Source organism: Toxorhynchites rutilus, chromosome 1 (assembly GCF_029784135.1).
Source record: "Toxorhynchites rutilus septentrionalis strain SRP chromosome 1, ASM2978413v1, whole genome shotgun sequence".
NCBI classification, from domain to species: domain Eukaryota; kingdom Metazoa; phylum Arthropoda; class Insecta; order Diptera; family Culicidae; genus Toxorhynchites; species Toxorhynchites rutilus.
In genome coordinates this window covers 144,302,610-144,322,731 of record NC_073744.1, presented here as the reverse complement: position 1 = coordinate 144,322,731, position 20,122 = coordinate 144,302,610, and the positions used below count along the sequence as shown (strand labels likewise).

The 20,122-nt window shown below is 39.4% G+C and overlaps 2 protein-coding genes across 2 annotated transcripts in view; one reads left to right on the top strand and one right to left on the bottom strand.

Moving 5' to 3' along the window:
• Window positions 1-716: 716 nt before the first annotated feature.
• Window positions 717-20,122, bottom strand: part of LOC129763595 (chaoptin) — a 182,405-nt gene continuing 162,999 nt past the window's right edge. The window contains exons 2-9 of the mRNA XM_055762839.1: window positions 17,063-18,177; window positions 16,206-17,004; window positions 3,325-3,399; window positions 2,593-3,252; window positions 2,174-2,532; window positions 1,994-2,108; window positions 1,406-1,935; window positions 717-1,348 (exon numbers count right to left, since the gene is read on the bottom strand). Coding sequence (XP_055618814.1) covers window positions 1,045-1,348; window positions 1,406-1,935; window positions 1,994-2,108; window positions 2,174-2,532; window positions 2,593-3,252; window positions 3,325-3,399; window positions 16,206-17,004; window positions 17,063-18,177 — 3,957 coding nt within the window. The 3' untranslated portion in view covers window positions 717-1,044. The remainder of the gene's footprint in view (window positions 1,349-1,405; window positions 1,936-1,993; window positions 2,109-2,173; window positions 2,533-2,592; window positions 3,253-3,324; window positions 3,400-16,205; window positions 17,005-17,062; window positions 18,178-20,122) is intronic.
• LOC129763605 (probable rRNA-processing protein EBP2 homolog) lies at window positions 6,111-7,294 on the top strand. The gene is made up of 2 exons (XM_055762850.1): window positions 6,111-6,285; window positions 6,346-7,294. Exons 1-2 carry the CDS (start codon window positions 6,217-6,219, stop codon window positions 7,231-7,233), a joined length of 957 nt encoding a protein of 318 aa, XP_055618825.1. The 5' UTR covers window positions 6,111-6,216; the 3' UTR covers window positions 7,234-7,294.

The following is a 20,122-nucleotide window of genomic DNA, read 5'->3' as shown; positions in this document are numbered from 1 at the left end:
CGAATGACGTGAGAAAGCTTAAGTCAATGTTTCCTCCAAGGCGAATGGCGTGACTATATGAGATTTGAAGTTGTGTCCTCCTTTGATATCGATTCGGGTATCGAATAGACGGTAGAAACGACTTTCACAATAAAACGAGAAACTTTGCTATCTCACATAACTTGCAGCGCAGAATAAAGTGGCTATTTTATCATTGATTTAGCGTACGAAGTAGCTTGGTGCACCGTGATTATCCAACACGGATGAATCATTGCACATCGTTGAAATCAATATTCGGTGAAGTGAGGTTCACTTGTTAGTCCTTAGTATGTTTTGTTTCAGTTGCGGCTTTCACATTATTTGATAACAGGTGTGCATGACCTTACAGAAGGGTAGTTGAATGATGGCTGTATAATTAAAACATGGGTTTCTGAAACATCTTTTTCATGTATGCACATAATTTTAGTTTGTTTTCGCGTAATTCGCGAATTCCGTTATCCGCGATGACCTTGCTATTCAATTCCGTTGATAATCGGGGTTCAACTGCACTTCAAATATATAAAGGAAAGACTAAGGATTAGGGCACATCACTGTAGTTGTGAATCAATCATTTTCATTATCCAGATGAACGTACTCTAAAAAGAGTTCATGATCAACAGATATTATCAAGGATACAATTGCTGTAACTATTCTAATGAGAAGAAGACAGCAATTGTCTTCGGAATTAAACTCAGGTATGATTTTCATTAACTTTTTATTATATTATTATAAACGATTTGGCACGTTGAATTCACAAAATGGCATTGTAACGCTTATCAAAAAAGCTAAAGACTTGAGCCACGTGTTATAAAATTTGAACAAATTATAATTGTCACACTGCAAACAACAAAAGACAAACAAGAATAACAGCTTCTAAAAATCATCCAACTCAAGATCGAATTCACTACCATAATCGTCGGCACACGACACGGCGGCAGCCGTTCCGTTCATCGTGCTTCTATCGCTGTACAGCTGCTCGAGGTAATCGTAGAACTCACTGTACATCTTGAACAGGTGTCGCATAAGTCAGATCAGTGCTACTACAAACACAGACACGAACGCTATCGCTGGCACGATACGCAGTCGTGTAGCGCCGCTTCCCCAGCCGCATTCAAGTTCCGTTTTCAGTACCTCCAACAAATTTTCGTTCTTCTTATTGCTGCAGGTAGCTTCGCGTAGATTATCCGCCGATTGCTCGCAATCGTCACTCGTTTGCGACATCATCGACGGAACGTGATTCCGGAAGTAGCTATTGAAACTGCTGTTTTCTATCCATGGTTGGGCGGGACACATGTACTGGCGCCGTTTGCGTTGCCAAAACTCGACCCAACTGCAGAGAAATAATCAATCATTCAAGAATAAATATCCTAATATCACAAATATTTACCCTAATTCACAATCGCAAACCAATGAGTTTCCCGAGATTCGCAAATCCGTTAGAAACATATTTTCCGGTAAGTGTAAGTAATGAGCCGTGTTCGGGTTGGGAACAGACTTCAACAAACGGTTGTTATACTCCAGATCCAGAGAGATATTCCGTACAAATTTTCCCATGTTTTTGAACAAATCAGTCGGCAGACCCGCAAGAGAAGTATTGAAGAACGAAACGTGCAAATCAGCGGATTGAATACCCTGCAGGATATTGTCGGCGAGACGATTGAAGCCGAAGCCTCCGAATGTGATGCTTTTCAGCTTTCGCGGCAAAAGACCATCCATTTCTCCACGTAAATCGCTGGGAACTGCTGATACCGGTTTCGAAGAATGGTCAAATGGTTCAAACGACTTAGGAGCCTGTATCCATAGTTCACGTAGGTTATGTGCGCTCTCCAGAATTTTTGGAATGTTGAAGCTGGGTATATGAGGATATGATGAGATTCGTAGTGTTCTTAGGAAGTGTAATTTGTTAAGTACACCATTCTAAAATGAAATACGTATCAAAAATTGTTTTTGTTTGTACACGGTAATGTAGTATTACTTCGAACCCATTTAAATTTAGGTTAGCAATATCAAGGTGTTCCAACGAGTCTGCTACTCCGAGCAAACTGGTGTTAGTCATCAGTGTTATAGGATTTCCAGCGAGAGATAAGGATCTACAAATAAAAAAATCAATCTTAGAAATGAATTTTAAATAAACATTCATTATTGATTTATATACTTCAAGTTCGGTAAGGAGTGCGTGATTATTGGTACATGTGTCAGATCATTTTCAGACAGGTCAAGTTCTCTCAGTGAAGCCATATTGGTAGCCAGTTCAGCTGGAATCGATGGCAGATCGTTGTGTGAAATTTTCAGAATGCGAAGTGAAGGATTGCTCAACTCTGGAACCGTATTCAGAGAAACATTCGATAGGCGGAGCTCAATGAGACTTTTTTCAAGACCGATAAATGCTTTACCCATGACCTCTAGTTCGTCGTTATGGGACAGGTCTAGCCACGAGAGCCGTGGTAGAGTCGCAAATGCAGCATCTTCAAGTCTAACTAATCTGTTATTGGATAGGTCCAGAACCGACAAAGACTGCAATGTCAATTTAATATTATTGATTAGATCATGCCCTTTTTCTGTGAATCCACTTACTCTGAATTTGTTGGATAAATCAACGCTATGAATTGCTCCAATGTGGTTGTGACTCAAATCAAGTTCGCACAAGGCAAGTGCGGCCAAGTTTGATAGTGAAGTAACAGGTATTTTAGTGAACTGATTGTGAGATAAATCCAAACGCTCTAAGCCTTCTTCGAACACTAGACTGTCTGGTAAATATTTTAGATTATTATGAGCCATTTCCAGTATCCGAAGGGCCGGCATGTTACGGAACAGATCCATGGGAATATCCGAAATCATGTTGTGGGATAATTTGAGCACCTGTATTTTTCTGGTATACTTGAACGTATCATAATCCATTTCGCTAATCCGATTATACTCCAGATCCAACCATTGCAAATGGGGCATATTTCCAAACACATCGCGGCTTGCGTTGAAAAGCTGATTTGACGCAAGTGATAGTTTCATCAGCGACATCTCGACCGGTTTGAAATAGCCGCTGGCTATTTTGGTAATGTTGTTGCTAGACATGTCCAGTGTTTTTATGTTGACATGCGAAAACATGTAGTCCCGGTCATTGTACACGTGGTTCGGCACGGCTGCTGATGAGTCGTTAACGGGCACCTCGAACGTTTCTCCAAGCGCTCTAATCCGATTATGGCTTACGTCTACTTCCAACGAGGTCAGTGAACCAACCTAGAATAACCAGTGTGAAAATTTTTTGTTCAGTTGCCAGTGATAGGAGAGAATATTTGAAGGCTAACTCACCTGGTCGAAATAATCGAATTCGAAGGAATCTAGCACATTGTAAGCCAGATCAAGTTTCTCGAGCTCTGGAAGATTCTGCAAAATTGAAAAATAGTTGTATAAATAACATGGGAATTAAAATTGCTGAGATAAGCATTCTTTTTGGCTGTGAATATCGACAATGGTGTCTGCTTAGCAATAGAAGGGTAAAGATCTTTTATCCATGCTTCAATTGTCTGCGAATTAACAGTGTAGACTAGACTCTTCAGCTAGCCATAAAAAGGGCTGAAGGCTTTCGATCGCATAGTCCTGGATGAAATTCGGACGAGTTCTTTACGCGAACTTATTCGTTCGTTGTGCGCATCCTTCAATAAATCAATTGTGACAAGCGTTGTGTAGCTTGTTGCAACGTCGTGTCGAAACCACAACTCGGTCACAGTAAAGACGCTCAGTTCATATACAAAAAAGTTGATGATCATGGTTTTATAGCAGTCAGTTTTAGTTGTTACGTTCTGACCGACAACATTTTAGAAGAAAAACTAATCTTTACACCGGTACTTGAAGCATACCGAGCGTCGTTACGCATTGTACGACGCCTTTAATGATGTGTTATCTTGTAGAGTGATAGTGGTGGCCAAGCGATCCATGGTTGCTCGAATAAATTTATAACAACAACAAAAAGGCGGAATCTATATCCTAATGATATTTAAGTTGGCTAAAATTCTCTTAAAGTTACGAAAAAAATTGCTCTGATGAACAATTATGTCGACCGTAAAATGAACGAAGAAGAGTTTTTCGAACTGAATCATGTTTTTTGTTAGCGGATTGTTAACGGAGGAATACGAAATGATTTTATTCATCCATTTATTCTTCCCGATTACTGGTGTTCCGGTTGGTTATTGTAAACAATATACACAAAATTGCAGACAGAATAGAACGAGAAAAAGTATTTTTGATTTCACGATTAAACATGAAAGCGAGACGAATATCGGAATAAACTGTAGATAGAGAAAATTGGTACGCTAAACATGTTTTTGAGAAGTTATCAGGTGTCAGACTCGATTCAAGAGCATGATTGAAGAGAACTGGCTCAAGCTCACTTCTAGCAAGTTCATCTGCTGGTTCATTTTTCTGTATATCGCAATGGCCATGAATTTAGTACAGTTGTACCGAACTCATGTGGAAATGTATTTGTCTTTTACGGTAACTTACCACATCGAAAGAAACTTTGTAATATTTCCTAAAAATTACTCATTCATAAATAATCAGTTAATCAATTTGAATGTATTACTGAGTTTCAGTTTATTTTTCAAAGACATAAGACCTATCAATATCAAAATAATGAGATTTAAAAGGTAATCAACCGGTAATTCTTTCAGTATTTCTGTCAATTTGGAACGAATGTGTCTATGTAGAGTGAATTCGTATAATAATAATACTTAACAAGGATGGCTGGTCCATTGTCACAGTGTCAATCTCTACCAATAGAGGAGTTGATTCCGTACAACTTTTCTATAAATCTGGACCAGCTGCTTATTCGCAATATTAAAGTACTTTATTTCAGATAAGTACTCCTGAAACAGGTTAAAATTGTTAAATGTTGAATAAAAACGATCACATAATTCGTAATTCCGTAATTCCTAGTACTTCTTCTACTGAAACCTCATTAATACTGAACCTTTTTGTTCGTTTATGATTTTGGAATCTAGCTCTCAGATTTAAGGTTGTTTCGGATGTGAGGCGTTCTCATCCTCGACAACACTCGACTTCAGACCAAACTAATCTTGTTCACATAACACCATTGTAATTTATTGAAATTAATTTTAATTAAATATGTATTGGCCATTATTATCAAAAACCTTTCGCCATTTTCAGGATAATTTAATAATTTCATCTTTGTTGAACCTATGTGACTTGTTGGCGAAAAACTTTTTAAAATTATTTTCAAGAGCTCTTGCGCCTACCAATGATTTTCCACCAAGAAGGTTCTGCAAAGTTCAATACAAATTTTAGACACACGGTGTAAGGTCCGCGCTGTATGGTGGGTGCTTCAAAACTTCCCAACCAAACAAATTTTTGGGCACCTCTCAACAATGTGTATGGTATCGCGTTGTCCTGATTGAAAAAACTTTTTCTGCTGGTCAATTTTGTTTACTTTTTCTTCGCCATTTCGTGTCATCTATCCAGTTGTGAACACAGTAGTGCTTTGAATTTATCGTTAAGCCATGTGTTGATAATTCATTATGGATGACTCTCTACCAATCTTACCAGACCATATTTGGCGTCAAATCTGGTTTTGAAGTTATTTACGGTGGCTCGCCACACTCATCCCATGATAATATTATATATGATATACTTTGTGAAAGATTTTTCATCATTTTTCATCATTATGGTTTTCTTCGGAAATGGGTCGAATGCTTGACTGATGGAAATTTGGTTAATCAAACTCTTTTGCGTCAATTCATGTGGAACCCATACACCGAGTTTTTTGCATAGATTTGCTCCACCGGTTGCAAAAATTTATCGACACTTACAGTGGCTGGCCGACCAGGACGAGATCGATCTTCCGCATCAAATATTTCAGAAAGAAATAAACAAATCAAACCATTTGTAAATTTCACAAAATTTGAATGTAAATTTCTTCATCATATAATACGACACAATCGCACATACTATATGTACATTTCTATGCAACATAATTATATCCCACCTATTTATAACAACCATGAAACCTTACAAATGTGTATACGAAGGGCTACCAAATGAACGTGTTTGGCTATCCTCCTGCGGGTGACATTTCAGCAGGCAAGCCGTATTTCAAAACACTTCTCACCTTTCAGCGAAGCACATGTGTTTATAAACGAGGATTTTGTGAACTTTAGTAACAATCATAGTACAGCTTACAATATCACTATGCCGGCATTTCAGGAGGAGATGGAAGATTCCGATTCCAGCTACGTTTCATATGACGAAGATGATGAGGTAAGTTTCGAAAACCGTACCGTATTGATAATTGAATTACCGATAATTGCTCCATTTCAGCTCCGAGAGGCATTGGCAAAAGGTTTGCTCAAACCTGGCCTGAACGTGATCTCCAAGCAGAAAGCAGATCCGGTAAACAACACAGCGAAACTAAAGTCTGTCCTGGAAACGTTCATACTGAAGGCACCATGGGTTGAACGGATGGATTTGATAAACGATCTTGCTCCGCTGACACCTGAACTGGCCATACAGATGGAAAAGCACGAACAGAAGCGGGAAAATCAGTTTAAAGGAAACAAGAAAATTCCATATGTCGCACCAGAGGTCGATCCGGTGCTGAATGATTTCAAACGAGAGATTCTGTTCCATCGACAGGCGCAGGCAGCCGTGATTGAAGGAATGAAACGGTTGCACGATTTGGGCATTGCAACCAAGCGTCCAGATGATTACTTTGCGGAAATGGCCAAAACGGATGAGCACATGCAACGGATTCGGAAGGTACTGCAGGCGAAACAAGAAGGTATTGCCAAATCGGAACGGATTCGGCAGCTTCGCGAGCAGCGTCGTATCGGAAAGTTGATTCAGAGACAGACAACCGAGAAGCGGGACGAGGAAAGGCGCAAAATGCTTAATGACATCAAGAAGTTCCGCAAGGGTAAGCTGTCCAATCTGGACTTTTTGGATGACGATGGGGACGAGTCAACCGGTGGAAAGAAGAAAAAGGGCTCAAGCAGAGGAGCGCCGGGTAAGAAACAGGTTGGAGGCAAACGAAAAGCTAGGGACGCAAAGTTTGGCTTCGGAGGAAGAAAGAAGGGCTCGAAACGGAATACGAAGGAGTCGTTCCTCAACGATGGGCCCAAGCGGAGGGGTGGACCCGGTGGTGGCGCTAAAGGACAGAAACGCTTGGGAAAGAGCAGACGAGCACAGGGCAAAAACAGAGGCAAATAAATATGAATTGTAATATTTGTTTTTTCTGATAATAAACAATTATAACAGTTTAATATGCAAACCTTCAGTATGAGAAGCATTTGTTCGAAATTCTTATCCACGTTTTATCCAGGTTTATCTGTTGTGTCGTTTTATGTATACAAATTTTTTGGATCAATAATGAACAAGCATTTAACGCGTACCACGTCAAAAAATGAAAATTAACATTTTTTTATGTGAGATTAGGTCTTTGATTTCTATACTTGGGTGTAAGTTCAAAGCTTCGAAATGAAATGGTATGAAAATCACTCCATTCGAAAGATAAAATGTCTACGCGTTCTATGTTTTTAATTATTGATCCAAAAGAATGTTGCCTAAACGTAGCTTTAAGCATAGGCCGGTGCCCGCTCGGAATCCATTTAGTTGTGATTGGGATAAGTGGAGAATGGTTTCGCTCGCTTACTAAAGCACTATGCTCTCCCTATTCCAATCCCGTTTCTATTCTACTGCCGATCTGATGGGAGCCTCTGGTGAAAAAGGAATACAGTGACTCAAACTCGTGATCGTACTCCACCATGCTTTTCCCTCCTTTTGAATGTCTAAACAAGGATTCGGAACATTCTATTTATATTTCTTATATTTTTTTTTGTATTTGCCAACAGATGATTTCCATCTCAATGACATTAGTACTTAAACTAACTTAAACTAACAACATAGATTTGCTCAACGCGAATTTTAAAACTGACAATACCGTAAACTAACAAAAAATCGCCTAAAATTGCGCTTATTCGATTCTTGTGACACATTGAAATCAAACACAAAGTAACACTTATTGAAAACACAAAACATACTCCGCACTGGTTCATGTAACAGTTCGCCTGAAAAGTTCATAAGGTTGACGTCTAGATGGAGCCTCTTGCAAAAATCTACTTGACTATCACAAAGCACCATCTTTCAATAGATACGTGTCAAAATTTGACAGCGATCGGTCGATTGGTTCGTGGATTACAGCATTGAGAGTGAGACAACTTTTGTTTTTGTGAACAATTTTTTTTTTTATCTGTATTATAGTGATTTTCAACTCAATTTGGCTGGTTCGTCACTTTTACTTCCATTTTTGGAAGAATGTCGGGAGTGAGAATTGAACTCGTGACCTTTAGCGTGAGAGGCATGGATGTTACCACTACGCCAGATCGCCTCCAGCTGTGAACAAAATGGAGAAATCACAAATCAATGAAAACGATGGCAAAATTGCATGAGTTGGGCTTCGAATTGCTTCCGCATCCACCGTATTCTCCAGATCTGGCCCCCAGCGGCTATTTTCTGTTCGCAGACCTGAAGCGAATGTTAGAGTACAACTTCTGGTAACACTGATGTGCCCTATAGTCAAGGACACCAGGTGATTTTTTCAAATGTCTTCACATAGTACGGAAAAAAATCTTCAAATGTCTTCACAATCATATCGGAGGAAACTAAAATTCATAACATACTTTTGAACAATGTTTGATAGCTTATTCAAAGTTTATTCGAATTGGTATTGGCATAAAGTGCATTTAAATAAACTTATCTTGAGGCTTTGAAATTTATTTAAAAAAATATGAACAAGTAGCGCAACTGCGAAATTTTAAGGGATTAGAAATGATAATTGGCTTGATAAACCATTGATTGAGTGAATATAGCCCCAGTTCTTCCACAAAACGGAACTGAGATAACTCAATTTGTTTCATCAGCTTTGATGTTTTGGTTATAACTTTGTTGTTGGATTCATTATATAGTTTGAGAAAAAGTAAGTCCAGATACAAAAGTCTCCGTTTATTACTAAGAACAAAAGCAAACACTGGTAAAAAAGTGAGCGAATGACACTGAGCAAAAGTTCTACTTCTTTTGACGTTATTTTCGGTCAATAGTTAAAATTCCATGGAAATAATATATATCCAAAATCCACGTACGCTACCATACTGAAATGTTTTCACATATTTCATAATGTCTTCAAAACGTCTTCACAAAATCAATTGTCTTCACAGTATGTCTTCAAAATGAAGACATGTCTTCAAACCTGGCATCTCTGCCTATAGTAGCGGACGCTACTGTAACCTATTCTTTTCTTCACATATCATTATTGTAACTTCAAACAAGAAACCAAATACATGTTAATATCTTCGATCTCTAACTACTTGTATTTTCTGTGTTTTCCTCGTGGAACCCATTCCGAAACCTCTTTAGAGAATGCTCGCTGGCAAGAAATTTAAGACCGATGATTTATTTATTTATTATCACATCATCCGACTATAAGTCTTAATGAATAAAACAGAACTAAACGTAGATTGGAAAAAGCCACCTTGAACAATAGTTAGGTAAGACTCAAAGCGGCAGAAAAACCCAATATATTTTTTTTGACGTAGAACTACGTCTTTCATTAAGGGTGCCAAATCAGAAAACAGGTCACGTTTTTATGAAATAAAGTTAACGTTAATAACTATTTTTGCCGCCAACGGATTTAGACGATTTATATACCAAACGAATTGGAAATTACCTACGATTTATTTTTATGCTATATATTACAATCCCTTGATGTGTAAATGGTTCAAATTGATGAAAACTAGAAGCATTTCAATTTTCCCATGCGTTTGTTCTGCTCATTTGTGAGCTTCCCTACCAATGCTGTCAATAACGAGCAACTTATCGGCGATCAACGAAGGGGAATGATTTAAAGCCACCGTGAACAAAGAAAAGAAAAAGAAGAACAAAGTGGAATTTTTGCCTGAAGCATAAATATTGGATCTCGCTGGGGCAAACTTTCAGTATCGTTCTAGATACGAAGCAATGAACATCGCTTGTTCTTCCTCGATCACATGTCTTCATTTCGGATTGAGCTATGGACGCGACCAAACTACTTACTCGCTGATTTATCTGGCATTGCAATCATTACATCAATCTGACGCCATTCCATTAAGGTTCTGAACTACACAATTGTTTGGGGACTCATCAAACTAGGCTATCATCGGCTCACCAAGAAAATAATTGTTAAGTAATTTTGTTTGTGATTTGGTTTCGCATGACAGTAGCAAAACTATCTCATCAAGGTTGACAGCTAAGCTAATCGAGACCGGAAATATTAATAGAAAGGGCGTTTGTTGAGAAGAGCGCAAAACGGTGAAAAGCGTGTGTGTGTGTGTGTAAAATAATATAAGTTATTAACAAGCGACTTGAACAAAATAACAGCGTAGTTCTACGTTAACAAAGTGGTCGTGTCTTGGACACAACCTCCTATAATTTTTTTTTCTCTATAGACTTTCAACATATTTCTGCTGGTTCGTCACTTTTACTTCCATTTTTGGAAGAATGTCAGGAGTGAGAATTGAACTCGTGATCTCTGCGTGAGAGGTATGGATGTTACCACTACGCCAGATCGGCTCCACAAACCCAATATCTTTTGAAAATAACACGAGGGGTTTAGAATGAAAGGGATGTAAGTGATTTGATCGATTTCTATATATTTGATACTTGCATGTGTTGTCATTGTTGTTGTTTCCATGCTGTGCCAACGATCTATTGATGTAGTTATGAGATGTGGAATAATGGTGCTGGTGCAACATGTATATAATCCACTGTAGCCGAGTCTATGTCAATTGCGATAAAGGCCACCGGAATAGCGTTCGAGGTAAATTTTCAATGCATTGACATGAAATAAATTGCGACATACGATCAGCTAGTGTATTGTTTTGCGAGGGCAAGAATGAATCATCAATCAATTATCTTCAACTGATTCTACAATGAAAAAAACATTTCAGAGATTATTCTACTAAGCAGTTGTTTCTAAAATTTCACAGCATTATAGAAAAATATCCGAAGGTATAAATAAGCGACTTATATAAAAAAACAGCGTAGTTCTACGTCAACAATGCGGTATCTTGGACACAACCTCCTATAATTTTTTTTTAAAATTTGTTGGCTTATCATTTCGGATATTATTTGCGAATACGTCGATATTTCATATATAACTCTGAGTAAAAAGTTAATCCCTCACAAGGATTAAGCCATTAAGCGTGGTTTTGTAGAATCATTTCGAGAAGCAACGATTCTTTCTTGTCTTTGCGAGAACAATACGCTAATTGGTTATATGTCGCATTGTTTCTTTGTTTCTTTATATCAGTGCACGCATTGAACTGAGTATTTAACGAGAAGCATCTTCCGTGCATCGCCATTCAACAAGCATCAAACACGTGTCTAACAGATGCACACAGTCATAGCGATAAAAATGAAACATCGCGAGAATGACCGTTTATGAAAAATCGTTTCTCGACTCTCGGTCAAAACCGTCAACAAAGCTAGGAGCTTGTTGCATTAGCAAATACGAATAGCAACTGAAAGTATCGAAGGTGTGCTATTCACATGTACAGGAAATGAACAAGTTCTAAACTTCGCGCAACGAAAACAAGCAACACACACAAAGTCAAACATTGATAGCTAGAAGCGACCTATAATAATTTGCACTCTTTTCTTTTTTCATCTACTTTGCCATGGCTCAGATCGTTGTGTTAATTGCAATGCCAGATGCACTTCAAGTGAAATATTCGCTAGCGTTCACTGCTCGAGGGGAAACATAAAACACAAAACGAGCAGAATAAGCTACCTTTGGTGTTTCGGGCACAGAATGATTCTGAAAATTTTCCTCAGAGGAGGTGCAATAATTGTACGCTAGCGACAGTTTACTTACCGTGCAAGGGTGGAGTTTACTTCCCAAATATTCTCTTTTCGCTATCCCGCTTTGTTGTTTCTATTCTAGCGGCTGCATAAGTTGCCCGTTATTGATAGCTCTGTTCGGGAAAGCACACAAATGGACAGATCAAATGTTTGGGGAAATGAGAATGCTTCCATTTTTAATCAATTTAAACCATATCCAGACTATGGGATTGTAATGTATAGTATATCAAACAACTCTTAGAATATTTTCGATTCGATTGGTATGCAAAATCGTTAAAATCCGTTCGCAGCAAAAATAGTTATTAACGTTAACTTTATTTCATGAAAACGTGACCTGTTTTCTGATTTGGCACCCTTAATGTAAGACGTAGTCCTAAATCAAAAAAAAAAAGTTCTACTGTGTTACCTTTTAAAATTCTCAGCCGAACTGTTAGGTTCGTTCTTGTATGAGGTATGATGAGCAATGAGTGTGATCGTAGATGACGACGACGGGTATTAATGTATAACATACTAAGCAGTATAGGACAATTGATATTACACTGCAGGAGATTTTCAAGAAAGCATGCTTTCATTACCTTGCGTCTCGTGTCCAATAGTTTCAAGTTGGTGAGCTTATATCAGCTTGTGTAGCTTGGCAAATTCAAAGGATCCCTCCAGCATGTGATGTACTGTCAAATGACAGTTCTGATTATAGAATCAGATCAGAAAGAGACGAAAATCTTGCTATTAATATAAGTGTCTCTCTTGGAGAAAGGTTTCATGCAATAAAACATTGAAATGAGTCGGCACTCTAGTTTCGACCTCGATCCTACAAACACCTTTTTACTGTGAAACATATGAATCCGATTAGCCCCTCTTTAACTATTTTCAAGTATTCGTTTCAGTGGACATAACACAGCAGAGGTGACGAATAAAAACCTCATGATTTCCTTTGAACAGATTCAATACTCTGTGTTACATTTTGGTAATACGGAGACCAAGCAATAGATAAGTATTTCAGGATAGGACGCACAATTGAACAATATAAGGCTTTCGGGTAGTAAACGTCCCTCAATTTTTTGGCAAAGCGAAAAAGATAAAGTCATAGTGTCATATGAGAGTTGAAAGGTTTGCTATCTGTTTCCAGAATAATGGTTTTTATTTCTCTAAGAATGACACTCAAGAGAAATGGTCATGGCTATTTGATAAGGTATGGAGACGGCGCCCACGAAGAAGTGACCCATACCTTTTACATGGACGATCTCAAGGTCTACGCTGATTCATGTCAGTGTGTAGGTGTAGCCTAAGATAAGATGAGACAACTGGCTTGCCAAATATTATAAAATTTAGGATTTTTTCGGTTCTTATGAATCGTAACACACCCATACCTCGCTATGCGGCCGCTATTTATACGGCTTTTCGTTGAACAAGCTTGGAACCGATCCGGTAGAGTTTGTATGAATTTGTATTGGAATAATTGATTCGTTATACGGCTTTTTTATTAGCGGCCCAGGAACGTATCTAGGCCGTAAAGCGAGGTATGGGTGCATTTGGTTGGTGCGGCGCTCAACTCCATTGCTATTCAGGAACAACTTGAAAATTGTGATTCTTTCGCAACACATGACCGTGGTACTGAACGCTTCGTATACAGCCGATACACAAGAACATCTTGTTGGTTTGATGGACTTGCTATCAAAGCGGCTAGAAGAATGTTCAGCCCAGAAATTGATGAACAGTGAAGCAGCATCGACATCATATCGAATTTCGGTTTCATCTGATTTTAGTGATAATGTGCATGACATGAATATTGAATTCGACTATGAGTACACCGTGGATGAAGCGAAAACTTTCCTCGACAGAACAGAACTAAATTCGTTGTTCTATATAGCTCTTTCCATCATCAGAATAAGTCAGCAGTGTAACACCAAAGTAATACCAAAGTCAGCAAAACACAACCTGGATGGTATCAACCATCTTTTTTTCATATTAACGAGCTAGAGCTAACAACTCTCCCATCTGCATAGTGAATGATGAGACTTTCCATTTCTTCATAGCAATGGAAATTCTATTCCGAAATGTGAAATCGCATTAGGGACCTAACGAAGCTAGATTGACAAACGAGTGTTTTGCCGTTCACTTTATTCCATTGTGAAAAAACACGTACATAACCTGCATATAATTCCTTCACCTTTCCTTTAAACTAAATATCGTAATATTCATTAAATTCACTATTTCTGAATTCAATACAAATCCTATTTATTTCTATTTATTTTTATTGGCAACACTGAAAAAATCGACTTTGTTTACAAAATTTATCGAAATCAGCCAATCAGAAATCAGAACGACTGACAGAAATTTGGTCCGTAAAAGACCCTCTATTGTCTGATCTTATCTTAGGGTGTAGCTATCCGGGTTGTCGATGAAATGAACAGGGTCATCGGCATCGAGTTCAGGCTCGATAAGTGCCGCTGTATCCATCTACAAAAAGGACAACACACCGAATCCGGAGGCTATGAGGTCTATAACGGCGAATTTATCCAGGACATGGTTCGTGGCGAATCTCACTAATATCTTGGATCCCGATAGCTCACCGGGATTTGCCACTCCGACATTAAGATGGAGCTGAGAGACAAGTTCTTGAGTCGAGTGAACTGTGTTTTGAAGACATTCATGAGACTTGACTACCCCAAAACCTACCTTCAGTTTTGGAGTAGTCAAGTGGAGCAAAATTGATCTAGAAAACCATGAGAGGAGAGTGAGGAAAGCACTCAAAGCGGCAAGAATGCACCATCCTTTCTTATTTTTTATTTATTTATTTTTAGTGGTTAGTAATGCACTACCAGCTTTATCTGGGCGGGTAAACCTAGACGTCGTGTGGGGCTCATTATTCACTAAAACCCTGCAAACAACAACAACACAAAAAAATAACTGAGTGCCCGTGCGAACAATAAAATTGCTCTCTATTGTATTTCGGCTCCGATGGCGTTAATACGCAAGCGTTGTCTTTTTTCAAACAGTGAATGAAATGTGAAATTTTCAATTTAATATCAAAAGCATATATTCCTCAGTATGAAGACCACAAAAAACATGAAAATCCAGAAAAAGGCATTTTCCAGGGCTTTCATATTGAGCCGTCATGGAAGCATTTGATTACATAAATGAACTGAAATAAAAATTATTAGGAATTCAACAACGGTATCAGCCCAGAACGATCCAACGGCCAACCGTGCCATATTGGTTTTAGTGCCAGATCTAGTAAACCGCCTTTTTGTAAAGTGAAACGAAAACTTGATTTCTGATGCAAAAAGTGGTTACACCATTAATGGATGACTGCATTGTTTACTCACTGTGAACTCATCCACAATTCGCAAATGGGACAGAAAAATGAACTCAGTCTGAGAGATTTATTTATTTATTTATTTTGGCTTAACGTCTTTACAACATGGCCTGATTCACAATTTTTCTTGTGTATCGTTCGTTGCTTGGTGTTTTAGTGGTGCGGCTTGCAAGGCCTGCGACCAACCCCACTATCTCGCAGGAGGACCGTCGTGATACTGCTGCTTTACGTCCTGAGTACCACCAGGACTGGGCGAAGACGCTTATAGCGGCGTCCATTCGCTTAGAGGAGCTGTTTTCGGGTTTTTGTGGCTTTTTTCTTGGGGTCTGGCAATGCCCAATTCTCATCCCACCACACCCTAGACAGTTCCCCTTTACCAGTGCAAGCCAGAAAAACGATATATGACGATGGTATTTCTAACCCGAACGGGAATCGAACCCAAAGCCCCCATCTTGGCAAGCGCAACGCCTACCACTGGGCCATGGGGACCACTGAGTCTGAGAGATAGGCCATTTCAATAAACCATGAAGTTCATTTAATGGTGAAAAATTAAATGAACATGGATCATCGTAGAGCAGATAACAACGAAAGCGCCCGAATGATTTTTGATTAATGTTGACAGAGAAACTGCTGGAAGAAGCTAAAACATGTCTCCAATTGATTGCGAAGGCCGATGGCTCCACAGTACCCTGGCGATCCTCAGTTGGATATGACTTTGCCGAGCCCTGATCCGTAGCATATGTTCTTCGCATCATACATTCTGTAAAAAGTTTTGGTTGGTGTAGCACTGTGATTCGGCGAACTCTAGAGGGGCCCGGGAGGAAAATTTTTTGAAGTTATATTGGAGATGTATTTTATTTTCAGTCAGAAATAAATGGTAAACGGATCTTATTTTGCAGACACGAGAAAATACTGTCGATCGGTTTTCTGTTCTGCAGCAAATTGGGCGTAACACAAATTTACTACCACTAACCTGGAAAGCTTCCGCAGCGATTTTGTGCAGCTTGTTTCCCCGCAAATTCAACAGCTTGAGATGGTCCAGGTTCATAAACGCTCGCTTTTCGATCGTTTCGATCCGATTGTCGTCCAAATAGAGCGTATTAAGTTCCCCCAGATCCACGAAGGAATGGGACGGTATTTGTTTGAGATTGTTGTACCTGAACGATACCAGCGCCAGCTTGGTGTGTATGTCGGCTTGCAGAATGCCTTTCTGGAGTTTTTCGATCTGGTTGTCGTGCAGCTCCAGACTGACGAGATTCTTCATGAAGTGCAAGCTGTTATCCGCTAGCGATTTCAGTTTGTTGTTGCTGAGATCTAGCGCTTCCAGCGAGGTCAGTTGCCGGAATGATTCGTGCGGGATTTGCTGCATCTGTGAGCTGAAGCCGTGCGATATTCGGAGGGAGACCAGCGAATGTCCTATTTCTGTAAAAGCATTCGCTTCGATTTTGTCGATGCGGTTCTCGCTGAGGTCCAACCGTTTCAGACCGCGTAGATTGATGAAGGCATGGTTGTTTAGGACTTTCAAACTGGCGCGTGTTATCTTCAGTTCTTCGAGCTCTTGGCTAAAGTTGGTGAAATCGTCCGGGCCGAGTTGAACCGAAGGCATGAATGATGTAGCTAGGGAGCGAAGGCTTTTCATTTTTGATAAATGCTCCAGAGTGACAGGCTGGTTCTGATTGCCTGTGGTGTCTAGCCTGTACAAATTTAGATTCGTGAATGGGGACGCATTACGATCAACCTGCTTGATAACATTGTCCTTGAGGTTGAAGAATCTAGAAAGAAAAAATAATGTGTCTCAAATGTTACACAGATAACGTGGCAATATCTTACCTTAAGTTATCGAAACCGTTGAACAAAGTATTCGATAAATGGGTGATATTGTTCCCAGAGAGATCAAGGATTTTCAACGAGCTTTCGAGTCCCGAGAATGCCTGTGGAGAGATGGTGTCCAGCCCGCAGTGACGAATGTACAGTTCTCGCATTTTTGCCTGTCGGAAAGCGTTGTCTTCGATATGATTTATCGGATTTCCGTCGAGAAATGTGGAGTTAATAGTATCGAAAAAAGTGAACGAGTTCGAGGGTACTTCACTGATCGAATTGTACTGCAACTGAAATACGTCTAGAGTTAACTTGTAGTTGGCGTTTGTTTCAGTTGATCCAAAGTTCTTGATATGATTGTTGGCAAGGTCGAGCACACGCAGCATGCTCAGCGGTTGAAGGGCACTGTACGGAATTTGTGTGAGAAGATTGTTGCCAAGATAAACTTTCGATAGTTTGTTAAGCCCATCTTTGAACGCAGCAGGATCTACTTGGATCAGGTTATTCCCGCTAAGATCTATTGTTTCCAGATTGGGTAAACCGCTTACGCTGCTGTAGGCAATCTGCGAGATCGAGTTATCGGCTAGAATCAGCGTTTGAAGCGATTTGTCCAGGCCTCTGAAGGCACCCGACTCGATGGCAGAGATATCATTTCCACGTAAATTGAGCATTCGAAGTTTTGCCAGATGCCGAATCGCTCTCGAGGGAACTTCTATCAGCTGGTTGTTCTGAAGTATCAACTCCCATAGAGACCGTTCCAGGCCGAAGAACGCTTCATCCGGGATTTCCGTGATAGGATTGTTCGATATGTCCAGTCTATACAGACCGGTGGCTTGAAAGAAATACGGTTCTATATCAAGCAGTCCGGTGTCATCCATGTGTAGCATGAACAATTTCGAGTTGTTTATCACTCGCGGAATCGCTGGGAACGATACGTGACGGCAGTCCACCACTCCCAGATCGGGGGCAGTCTTTGAGCAGGTGCAAAGTGCGTTGAAGGCACATGGCGGATGGCGGGAAACATCGAACTCCCGAGTTTCTACTAGTGACGCCCATATCATAAGCCCGATCGTCACGAACACCAGTGTATAGCCGAGTTTGAAAAGGTACTCGATACCCGGATTGCTCTGAAATTGATGAGAAAAAAAGGGAAAGGTATGTTATCGGGATTCGGCACTAAAAAAACTCGGAGAAACCCATTGATGAGCCAGAATCTTATCGCGGATGATTTGAGTGCTACGTGGCAATTTAATTAGAAGACGAGGGCAACGTAACGCAAAGACCGATACGATATATATAGGTATATAGAACGTGAATCTCATTTTCCTTCACAGCAGGATAAGGTGTAGCCAATTATGGCGCTATGGGCGGATAATCGAACGGAAACACTGTACTATCCGTTGACGATAGTCCCACAACGGACGCACACTGAGAGCCGGCGAAACGGTGGACACTCCTGGGGGGAAGTCTGTTTTATGTCATCACATGATTAAATTAGGTTTTCCCATTGCCTTAGCCGCGTGGGGTATCGATTGATCACGCCCCGGATTGGTTTTGGTTTGGGGGTTATGATAGCGTCAACTTTGTGCCGTTATCCAACGAATTGATAGATAAAAAGCTGACAACGACTAATGGCGTTTTCCGGCTAGAAGGTTGAAATGCTGTTTCTAGCCCGGAAACGAATGTAATCGATGTACGAATTCCATCGATGAGATTGCATAACCTGGCAAAATTCAAAGTATCATAAGACATCCTTCATTGTTCGCTGATTCATAATGTATTTGTTCGATTATTGACAAAGTAAAACAAACTCATCCTGTTAAAAATATTGGAATCTCAAAATCATTAAAAAACAATATTTTGTTAAAATTGTTTCGTTTGTGGTTTTTAAGGCAGGCGGAGTTTTTATAGAACGCGCTGCCCCTATCCTCCGGAAATGAAAAACTGAACAAACGTTGGTGGCTAATCATAATAATCATTTGCATTATCATATAACTAATTAGAATAGCGATTTTTTCACTAGGGCGTATCCATAATCATTGACCTTTTTTCAAAAAAAAAAACGTCGCTCGAAATCCAGTTTGTCGATTGAAATATGGTGTTCTACAAAGTTGTTGAAAAATTAAGTCTATCCGTGCTGACGACATTTTGCTGCATTGTGAAGTATCGACATTTGTGAATCAATTATTGTTTATAAGTCTTTAATTTTTGCACAATAAGTTCAATTTTTACTGCGTTAAAAAATTCGAGTTTCATTGCAAATAAGCACTATTTAGTTTTGATTTTCTGTAACGGTGCAGCTGAAGCGCATCAAATGCTTATTGAAGCTAATGGAACTCTGCACCATCGGATAGATTTTGTAGGCAAAGGTTTGGAAGATTAAAAAGTGATGATTTACAGTGTTACAGACAAAGAGCGTCCGGGTCAAACGAAAAAGTTTCAAGACGATGAATTAGAGACATTATTCGATCAAGATTAGTGTCAAACGCGAATAGGACTTGCAGAATCATTGAGAGTAACTTGACAAGTATTTCTAAACAGCTGAAAGCCGCAGGCAGGTCTCGACAAAGTCATATTCCACTGAGGATAGTCAGAGGACTATGAAGAAAAACGCCTACGTATTAAATAGTTGCCAACTATTGTTTTCAAAAATCAGGGGAAATGAAAATAAAAATCAGAAGAAATCAGGATAGCTCATATTGTGTTGTCCGGAAAGTTCGAACCGATTTTTGGATACACAAACGCATTATTTTTATAGGCAGACATACATTTATTCAAATTTATGTGCACAGTTTTCACAATCTTTCGCACAGGTTAAAAATTGTATCCTCTCAGAATATGCTTGCTTTCTCATCGATAACTGTTCTATATATAAATGAAAGATATTTTCTATGCTGTCCATAGTGTCGAAGTTCGTGTGCATGAAAAAAATTCGCAGGGACCTTTACCTGTGATAATCTGAAGGTGCAATATCCGATTAGTTTAGTTGGTGGGACAACAGATTTCAACCAGACTCCGAAATGAATTGTCATGCTGTCAAGAAGACATGAAGTTTGGCGTTGCTCTGATGGA